This window comes from Corvus moneduloides, chromosome 1 (genome assembly GCF_009650955.1).
Source record: "Corvus moneduloides isolate bCorMon1 chromosome 1, bCorMon1.pri, whole genome shotgun sequence".
Classification (NCBI taxonomy): Eukaryota; Metazoa; Chordata; class Aves; order Passeriformes; family Corvidae; genus Corvus; species Corvus moneduloides.
This window is the reverse complement of record NC_045476.1, coordinates 136,846,607-136,857,285: the sequence shown is the minus strand read 5'-3', so window position 1 is coordinate 136,857,285 and position 10,679 is coordinate 136,846,607. Positions and strand designations below refer to the sequence as shown.

The following is a 10,679-nucleotide window of genomic DNA, read 5'->3' as shown; positions in this document are numbered from 1 at the left end:
ATCAGGCAGCTTTGTCAGAAGTAAAAAAATTCCTTATTAATCTGCTGCTTGGGAGATTCTGTAAATGCCTTTGTTGTACTAGAAATCGTCCTTTAGGATGATCAGTGAAAAAAGTCAGTTGCATCTGTACTCAAAGATGCCATTTAGTGTAACATCGATTTGTTTTAAAATAGTGATCCAAATCCAGCTGTACATGGCAGAACACACAAAGAGTTGGAAGATTGCTGGGTATCAAAAAATATGTGCGCATTCACAGAGAAGGATACTCAGAAAACACACTGAAATAAAACAGGAAATTAAGCATTTTAAGCATTTAAAATATATGTTATGCTTAATTTCCCAGTCATGAATACTAGAGAATTAATATTTGAATTATTATGAATTATTATCTATGCATGTTAAATGCATACTTAAATACATAGTATAGTTTATGAAATGAATAAATGCAATTTAAAATGCATGCAAGTTTTAGTAGAACTTGTAGAACTACAATTTTTGTAGTCTGTAAGGCGAAAGTAGTTAGTGAGTACTGCAGAGATTTGGAGAAGATGGAAGAATTTTCCTATAGTTATAAGCTGCTCTGGAGCTGTAAATTCTGTCGCTGACCATGCTGCAAAGCTTTTGCGTGGTGAAGGAAACCCAGTTTAGCTAAGTCATTGAAACAAAAGAACAGTCTGTGCATGCCTATTTTAGCCGAAGGTTTTTTACATGATGACATATTATGTAAACTAACTTTTCAGATGAACTTATTTTGTATTTGAGTGAAAATCCTGCTGTTCAGGACTGGTGTGAACCACTGTGTCTTTCAAGTTGGCCCCTGTAAAAGCGTGAATTTTGTTCACTGCACTGCTGAGCTTTGACCTGCAGGACAAAACTGGTTCTGCAACTTGACTGACAAAAAGTAAGAACTTTGCAGTTATGGGTTTGGGCACCTACACAACCCTTAGGGTCCATGCTGAGCTTCTTTTCAGTTAGTTTTCTTCTTTCTGCCCATTTTTCTCTGCATCTTTTAGAAATAATAAATGCATTTATTTTGTACAAAAGTCATGGGTTTATGATGTCTCCACATCTGATTGAAGAGATGTATCAAATATATCACAGATTGATAAATATGTAGAAAAATCAGTGGCCACACCTTAAAAGACACATGCCACAATGTTGGGAGCTTCCATCCTTCATCTTTCTGTTCCAAAGCCCCTGCGCAGACAATGAAAATTATGATACAGCTTCTTTCCCTCATAGCAATTTCTGAAGATTAATGCCATCTTAGGATGTGCTTGAGTACTATTCTAACAATGAGTGTTCAGGAAAAAACTTGGAATAAAACTGGTAATTTTCTTTCTAGGGCTGTGTTTAATGAGTGAAGTATAAACAAGGTCCAGTATACCCAGTGACTGATGAGGTTTTGGCAAAACATACTGGTGATTAGTGATTTTCACTGTCCATTTTATTTATGGGCAGTGGAAAAATAGTGGCCACGCTGTTCATCTAATGTCCATGTCACTGTCAATAATATAAGGAAGGTTGATTTCTTTCCTCATGCTGCCATAGCCTTCCTCTTTCCCTAGGGATGATGTAGAAGTCACGTTTACTCACCTCTTGTGGTTGTTTCTGAAGATGTACATAAAACAAATTGAAATCTCTTGATGAAAATCATCTGAGAAATGAGCATTTGCTATGCATTATTTTTTATGCTGTTTTCTTTAAAAATATCTGCAGACCTTAATAATTTCTGAAGTACATATTAAACCAACAAGTACATGATTTGCCAGTGTTTCTTGAAGTATTTGGTTAATCATCTTCACACAGGAGACATCAAAACCCAAAGTATGCTCTCTTTTCTGAATGATTAAGCCAAGCTTCCCATAACATTTCACTAGAAAGTAGGGCCATGACAGACTGCTAACAACAAAGTGAAATCTGCTGTGAAAAAAAACCCAGAAAAAATGGAAAAAGGAGAAAACGACCCTAAAGATGTGCAAAGAAAAGAAAAAGCCAAGATGCAACTCAAAAGAAATATAGGTTATTTTGACGGGGTAAGTTTTATTGTAGGATCAATTGTTGGAGCAGGGATCTTCGTGTCTCCCACAGGGGTGTTAAAACATTCCTTACTCAATGTTGGCATTGCACTAACGATCTGGACTGCATCTGGGCTGGTTTCTCTGATGGGTGCCCTCTGCTATGCGGAGCTGGGGACCGCTCTGCCCTTCTCCGGAGGAGAATACAGCCATATTAAAAGAGGCCTTGGATCCCTACCCGCCTTCGTGTTTATCTGGACATCAACGTTTACCAAGCCAGCATCAAATGCTGCTCGAGCCTTGCTGTTTGCTGAATACGCCACCCAGCCCTTCTATGGCATTTGCCCTGCACCAGATGTGCTGAAGAAATGCTTGGCCTTGGCCGTTCTCTGGTCCCTGGGGATTTTGAATGGCCTCAGTGTCAAAATGGCTGCGTGGGTGCAGACAATTTTCACTCTGCTGAAGATGATGGCCTTGTCTGTGATTGCTGTCAGTGGCATAGTTTTCCTTGTTGCCAGGCAAAAGGAGAGTCTGGCCAGGTTTGAGGACATGTTCGGCTCAGAGATCCCCAACACCTCACAGGTTGCCGAAGCCTTCTTCCAGGGACTGTACGCATATGGAGGCTGGTGGTCCCTCAATTACATGGCAGGTATTCTGCTGCTCTTCTTTAGGTTTAGTTCTGCTGCTCTCATTCTTGTGTTCCTCAGCTTGTTTTGGGAGAACTTGTCTCTGCTTCAAGACCACAGGGTCCTTCATGTTTTACATGGGTCTTGTGTTTGTTGGGGCTGGTACAAGAGGCGTTGTTCCTCTCTAGGGAAGATTCCTGCTTTTTGTGCAGAATCAAGCTGACATTTCCAGGGGCGTTCAAAAGAATCAAAATAGTTAATTTAAAATATGCATAAAAAGAATTTTTCACACCTTAAAAATTTGCATTTTGTCTTTCTCAGTGTCCATTCACTGTATTTTTAGGAAAGTACTGAGTTATCCATGCCAAACTATGTGTGCATAGATAATTTCTATTTAAATATCTGTGCCTTAATCTGAGGTTATGCAGCTGGTTTGTACATGGACAGATTAATTTTGAATTTTCTTAGAATGTAGTAATTTTATGGGATGTATTTTCTTGGGAAAACAGACTTTTGAAGTCTAACAAAAGGTGAAGAGAGATCCAAGGAAGGTCATATAAAATTTTTCATAGAACTTGTTCTCCGACATTCAAAAGGTTTTTGCATATCTATTCACTCACCCTATTCTGTATCTGATGATGTGGCAGTAATACATGAGCATTTTTTCATGAAAGCTACAGAGATGGTGTTCATGATGTTAGTTAAATTATTGGTGTTTTATAGTATCATCAGATTAATCGAATTACATTGTAAGCAAATGGATATTGCTGTTATATTTTTAACCATTCACATCCATTGACCTCGATCATGTAAAATATTAAATAAACTGAATGTGTTAAATGCATAACACAAAGTTCAGTGGTGAAGACAGTGTGAAAATTTGGTTAATGTTTAAAAAACTGACTATTATCTTTATAATCCAGGTACTCCAGCTTTAAAAATAGGCTGTAATTTAAAAAAAAGTAATATAAATCAAGAAAGTATGGTTTTCCTCAAAGGTGAGCTCTTTGCTTTGTAAGCCTGAGAAAGTACAAGACTTATGGTAAAATACTGATTTATTTTCTGATCAGTTAGCAGTACTAATAAATGCCATACACTGGGCAGCACAGCTGTTTAGACAGATGTAACCTATGCAACAGTTCTGAACAAAACTGAGTTTCCTATTCTTCAACAATTACTTCATTTCTGTGAGCTTCAGCTGATAGATCAGGTGCCAGCTGGATGGCAAGACTGCAGCAAGGAACAAAATGAATGGAAAGATAAATTTAAATTGGCAAATTTGGTGATTATCCTCTTCTGAGCTCAAAATTACTAAGTATATTTCTTACATTTGAAATAAATCCCAAATTCTCTGATAGTATCTGAATTCCAGTGTTGTGGTCCTTCAGTCCTGTCTCTGTGCACTACAGCCAGCACAGGGATCATGGCTCAAGGCTGATGTCCTGAGCAGAAGACAGAAATCAAATGTGAAGGAGAAAATGGATTTCTGTCTCCTAAAAAGAGTTTAAATAAGATGTACATTTGACTTTTCACTTCTCTCTTGTTAGTTATTTGCTGGTAATACTCAGGAAATTGTCTGTAAATGCTGAGGGAAGTGGGAAATGGGGAGGGAACAAGACAAAGGAGTGAAAGAGATGAAAAAGAACCTTTTTGATTGAGATGAGGGTGATTGAAATTAGGGTTCTGGAAACCAGCTCCATTTTTTGCTGGGACTATGACAGGCTCAGGAATGTGTGCCAGTGCCTGAGTTGTTCACTTGCAAAATTTGGGGTTTTTTTCTTGTTTGGTAAGAGTAATTCTAAGCTATCAGGCTTAGCACTAAACAATTTTCCTTCACCGTCTTTGCACTGGAAAAGACAATAATCATCAGAATCCATCTGGAAATTGCCCCCTTTTAAAGCCACTGCATTATTGCTCTTATGTCTATACCTTCAGTCTTTTCTGTTACTTTTTCTGTATTTTTTGATATAATAGCAAAGAGAAAGGTTTTGAGTAGGAATAGGCAAATATGCTCAGTAAGTTACAGATCAGGACTCATGAAGTGATGTAAGAATACATAATGTGACTTTGGAGTTTCATTTTTAAGCTAATGATTTTCAAGTAAGGCTACTTGAAAATTTCCTACCAAATCAGTTTTCTAATGTAAGTCAGATACGTGCTTAATCAAATAAAAGGGAAATTATCACTCCTCTTGTAATCTTTTTTAATCAATCAGCTGTTCATCCAGCCCTCCTTCCAAACAGTTAAAAAATAGATAAATAAAAATAATTTTTTTAAGGTTTTCTGATATTAACCTATTTGAGAACCAGTGTAGGGCTTCACAAGCAGAGAATTTAGCAGCCATGATTAGAGATTGGGACAGGACTTTGGTATCAGTCTTATCAAACTCTGCACAGCTTCACCACTGAAAAACTTTTGCAGAAGCTACATTGTTTGCTTCATTTGTTGTTTTAAATTGTACTTTTCAGAGGAGATGAAAAGCCCCAGCAGAAATATCCCCTTAACTGTGATGACTGCTGTTCCTGCAGTAATTGTTTTTTATTTACTGGTGAACATCTCATATTTGACTGTCCTCACACCTAAGGAAATTGTCTCCTCAGGTATGTATTTAATATTTTTTTAATTAAAAAGGAGTGGACATTAGCATATCCATCTGATGTCAGTATCCTGGGTTACTTCTGCTCACGTAACTTCACAGTCCAGAAATTTGGGTTCATTTTTTTTTTTAACAGAGAATTCTTCCTTAATTTTACTCTATGACACAAGTTGGACTGAATGCTGGCAGATTGTTGAAATTGTTGGCTTTTCCCTACACTGTCTGTAAAAGAAATCAGAACTGTATAAAAACCTGGAAAATAAGGTGAATGTCAGGTCCCAAGTACAGAGATGACCTTTGTTTTCCTGTAGTTTAAATCTTCACTCCTCCTTCTTTCCCTACCTCATGGAGTCTCAGGCTAAAGCCATTACTCTTTAGTAGGTGGACAAGTCTAACATGTTCAGGAGTATAGAAAAGACTATGGACACAAAAATGTAGCCATTTTGGGTGTGTATTATTCATGATAAATATTGTGATTCCTTAGAAGAGCCTATACAAAAGGCCAGTGTATGTAAACTCTGTCTCAGATCCTGTACCAATAAGCTGCCCATGAAAGCTCCAAGGGGAACTGTATTTCTCCTTGATTGTCCAAGCAGCACATTTTAAATTCCACTGTAATGAGACTGAGCTGTCAGACCTTGCCTACAGGTGTGACAGAATCCATACCTCATTTGGATGGATCAATTGTTTTTTTTCCTATGGAAAAAGCTCACTAATATAAATGGGAACAGTGTAGCTGTCACTCAGTAACCTCATATTATAGCTTAGCCAGTGTCAGGCCATCTGCTGGGAGAGATGGATCATTTGCATGCTACAATGAAGGAGGCAGCAAATACCAGACTATCCATGAATAGCAGCTGCCAGCTGGCATGACCAGCTCCATGCATACCAGGGGAACTGTGTTTATCCAGCTGAGAAGATAGCCCTAAAATTATAGCACTCTTTTAAACATTGCTTGTTCATGTTCCTTCACTTTTTTTTTTTTTTTGAGGAGGGGGGCACTGTTTTCCCCATCTCTAATAACTTCCTGTGCTGCAAGATGTGTGTTCCTCATGGCATTTGGTTATAGACCCACTAAATATTGTCCTCGCAACAATATCAGCTATAGCTAATATCCTAGCAGTATTGAATATCTCTTGTTCAGAAACAATCTTTCACATTTCCCAGTTCCACCCAAAGCAAAATCTCATTAATAGCACATTTGTCGACCCATCTCTGAACGTAGATGTGCTCCTGTTGGCAGTTTCCTGTAACAACAGATCGTGTCACCACTGTGGTCACGCCAGGGACCAAGGAGTTAATTTTCTTTCCTTGCCCACGTGTGTGTTTGTGATGCAGGATGTGAGATGCAGCTCACTCCTGCTGGGAAGTCCATGACTGTGGTATTGGCCCCAGCAGGTTTCCCTGACTTGCTCTGGCAGGCAGCACTCCTTCTTGCTGTCATGCTTAGTTCCTGAATTAAATACCCTTAGGATTGGATTTGTGTTTGGCTACTGCAACAAAAAAGCAGGCATTTCTGGTAAATAATAGGTGTTTCTTGTATTTTAAGTTTTGTTCCTGTTGAGTCTGTCGGTTATTCAGAACATGGTACTTGTAGTACACTAATTCTTTGCTTTCTTGCAGTTGCTGTGGCAGTCACTTGGGCTGATCGAGTGATCCCCTCTGTTGCCTGGATCATTCCTCTCTCTGTTGCTGTCTCAATATTTGGTGCCCTCAACAGCAGCATGTTCACACTCGGTCGATTAAGTTATGCTGGAAGTCAGTCAGGACATTTACCTGTTTTAATATCCATGCTTAATGTCCACTCCTGTACTCCAGCACCAGCCATGATTTTTTCAACCACCATTGCATCCATTTTTATCATCCCCTCTGACCTTATTACATTAACAAATTACTTTGGATTTTCTGCCTGGCTTATGATTGGACTGACTTGTGCAAGCCTGATTGTACTTCGATACCGGGAACCTCATCTACATCGACCATACAAAGTAAATGGGTCTAAGTTACAAAATATTTTTATAGATTTTTTTGAGTCATGGGTAGCATGCAAAAGTTACAGAAGAAGTGCAGATTCAAAGTGGATAGTCACAAAAATACAAATAATAATGCTTAGAGCCTTATTTGAAAATTTTGTTTCACTATAAAAAGAAGAGAAACAAACAGATGGTCTCTGCACCAGAGAACTTGCAGTTGAAAACAGGAGATGGTTCTTTGCAGAATGGGGGAGACTTTCAAACAAGGTGGTACCATACCAGGGTGGAGCAGGAAGAAGAACAGTATAGGACCCATTGCCATTCACAATTAAGCTTTGATCTGCTCTCACTTTTCCTGACACAATCAGAGGCATTAAGGATAGGTTGAATTTCCTCTTACTCTAGCAGTCAGAAAGCTGGCTTAGAAGTATATGCTTGTTGTGAAGGCTTCTAGGCACCCAGCCCTGAGTGTCCTATAGGAATCCACAATATCATATGTGAACAAATGGATTTCCAGTACTGCCTATCTCTCCCCCTTGACAATAGAAGGAGCCTAAACAAATATTTTAAAAAAGATTCCTCACAGGCAATTTGAGTCAGATGACTCTTGTCCTGGGTGAATTTATAGCAGCGTGAAAAATGGTATTCTACTGGGGAAAAGAACACATTGTTACTCTTATGAATGAAGCATAAAATCACAGTTGGTTCATTTATTTCCTAAACCACTTTTTTTCTTTCTCTTATAGGTGTTTTTACCTGTTCCATTTGTGATGGTGGCAATGTCTTTCTTCCTAGTTCTAGCTCCCATAGTCTGGTCTCCAAACCTGCAATATGTTTACGCTTTCCTGTTTATGCTGGGAAGTGTTATTGTTTATCTGCCTTTTATACATTTTAAATTGCATTTTGCATTTCTTGATAAAATTACTTGCCACTTACAGCTCCTGTTAGAAGTCTGTCCTGCTGATGAATCTGCTAAGGGCAAATGTGAGTAATGGCAGATATTTAATCCCAGTACAACTAAGAGCCAACAGCAGATTTTGTTTAACTGAGACTGTAAACAGTACAACTTAGCTGTTGATGTTATACATAGGTGTGCATGCATGCATATACATATATAGGTGTATACACATATATTGCAAACTTGCACATACATGTATGTATAGGCACAGAATCACATAATGAACTAGGTTGGAAAAGACCTTTGATACCATCAAGTCCAACCTATGACCTAACACCTCCTCATCAACTAAACCATGGCATTAGCATAAAAGTTAATATGTATGTGTTTTTGTGTCTGTTTGTATAAATACATAAATGTATACATATACTAATTTAATAGGTGCAAAGGATCTCTCTTAAACTTGCAAAATCTGTAAAATGTTCTTTCTTGCTCCTGAGAACACAGTTAAAAGTTGTGTATAGTCTTGTAATAATAGATATAAGACTCAATCACAGCACAAATAGTTATCAATATTATCCTACAATAAGTGAATAAATACACACTAAATAGCATCATTATAGAAATGCACTTTTGGACTTTGAACTAAATTGTCTGGATTATTCTTAGTTTGCAGTAGCTCATTGATTAGATCTGCTGGTTTTAAAGGCTTTACATTTCTTTTCATATGCTACCTTTTTTGGCATGAATTTCTTTTTAATAAAAACCTTTGAAGAATATCATGAAAGTGACTGAGATCTTTTTATATCTTAAGAAAACTGTATATGGCACATCTCAGCTATTTTAGAACAACACATACAAATTCAAGGTGAAATCTTACAAAGCATCAAGTAAGGCAATAAGAATTATTTATCTCTTTCATTACAGAAATAAAAACTAAAGAGATGTGGATTCCTTTACTAAATTGTTTACATCTTAGCATTAATATTACTTTACTCCTTGATTTCTTTTCGGTGTTATTGAGAAGTAAGAGCTTTTTCAGGCCTCCTTCCATCCATTTTTATTTTGTTTATGAAAGCAAGATAAATTAATTTTTTTTCTTCTGATGTTTGGGCCATATTAAATTCACAGAATATTTAATCTTAAAAACAAATTACCAGTACATAAGAAACATCATGTATGTAGGTGATTAATCTATTAAGATATGCTTCTTTTTTTATAATTAAATGGAATTACAAATATAAAGTGATTTTCCAAATCTGTCAAAGAAAGCTCAGCAACACAACCAGTAGATGGCCCCAGCCTAACATGGCTCTTCCCCTGTGATCTCTGGTTTGATGGATGTTATATTGGTGAAACTGTCTTACAGGGCATTATATTATAACACAGTTGAATGAAAAAAATCTTTCTACAATATTCGATTCAATGATATATAAAAATTTTAGAGATCAGAATGATAGAGGAAGAATTATTCATAGCTACCCAAAGTCTAGGGTGCCCATCAGTAAAGCCAGGAATCAACTGAAGGTTTAAACGGATTTGACTTTGCACTGGAATGAGCCCCCAGATGAAAACAAATACATGTAGAAAGTGGCTTTTCTCAAGATGATAATGCACACAGAATGAAAATTTGAAGAAAAATTTGTACCTTTTAAAATGCTGTATGAAAAAAAGTTCATACAAGGGAGGAGTGCAGTGTATACAGCTGAGCTGAAGACTGGATCCAGCTGAAAGCAAGAAAGGAATCAATGTTTAATTTCACTTCATAGTGCTATTGGAAAAACATTTCTCTTGCTATTTAAATTGAAAAATCACAAAACTCATCAACATTGTAGAGGAGTAGTATTTTAAGAACTGAATTGTAAAAGGAAGAAAGGATTTTACTGTGACCAAAGCATCCATCAGTGATTTGTACATGCAGGCGTGGCAGTGCCACAGATTTGCAACTGAGCTTGAGCAAGTAATTTATTTAAACCTATTTAAATATGTAAAAGAAAAGTGGAAGTCATAAGGAAAAAAAGTGTATATAACAATAATACTGTGTTGTAGACCAGATGATAAGGAAAAGCAAGCATCAGGGCGAAGTTGCTCAATTGGGTGTGTTATTTCCATGTAATTTCTTGTCAGTGTGTCAATTCTCTGTTTAATTCCATAATGAGTTGGGTACCTACTGATTATATATGTCAGGGTATGTTTGGGTAATTGGAGCATGTATTCGTTAAGGATACAAACTTCAAATATAGAGGTGTAGCAGTTTCAACAAGTCAAGGAACTCAAAAGTCCCAGTGAAATGTAATATGAAATAAACTGCATTTATATATTTTTCTGGAATGTGAAGTAGATAGTTTTTATTTTAACAAAAATCTAGGAAATGGCACATAAGCTGGCATGTACAAGATGAGATGATTTAGAATAGCTCAGAATTAAAAATGTCTGTGCAAACTTAAGCCCCTCTGCAAAGGCACCTCTCAATGGCCTTGCTTTATCAGATCAGAGTGTTATTTCTATATACCCTTACCTCATTTATGGGATAGAATGGATGGTGCCAAATAATTCACTATAATTTTC

General features: G+C 37.0%; 1 protein-coding gene across 1 annotated transcript; it reads left to right on the top strand.

Moving 5' to 3' along the window:
- Window positions 1-439: 439 nt before the first annotated feature.
- Window positions 440-8,850, top strand: SLC7A13 (solute carrier family 7 member 13). Its single transcript, XM_032121966.1, has 4 exons — window positions 440-2,667; window positions 5,113-5,244; window positions 6,864-7,228; window positions 7,960-8,850. Exons 1-4 carry the CDS (start codon window positions 1,947-1,949, stop codon window positions 8,203-8,205), a joined length of 1,464 nt encoding a protein of 487 aa, XP_031977857.1. The 5' UTR covers window positions 440-1,946; the 3' UTR covers window positions 8,206-8,850.
- Window positions 8,851-10,679: the final 1,829 nt, after the last annotated feature.

Bases quoted from the DNA above. Each gene is read 5' to 3' on its own strand.
- SLC7A13 (XM_032121966.1), top strand. From the start codon at position 1,947: ATGGAAAAAGGAGAAAACGACCCTAAAGATGTGCAAAGAAAAGAAAAA. The intron at 2,668-5,112 runs GTATTCTGCTGC...TGTACTTTTCAG, and splicing joins GTCCCTCAATTACATGGCAG to AGGAGATGAAAAGCCCCAGC. The intron at 7,229-7,959 runs GTAAATGGGTCT...TTTCTCTTATAG, and splicing joins ATCTACATCGACCATACAAA to GTGTTTTTACCTGTTCCATT.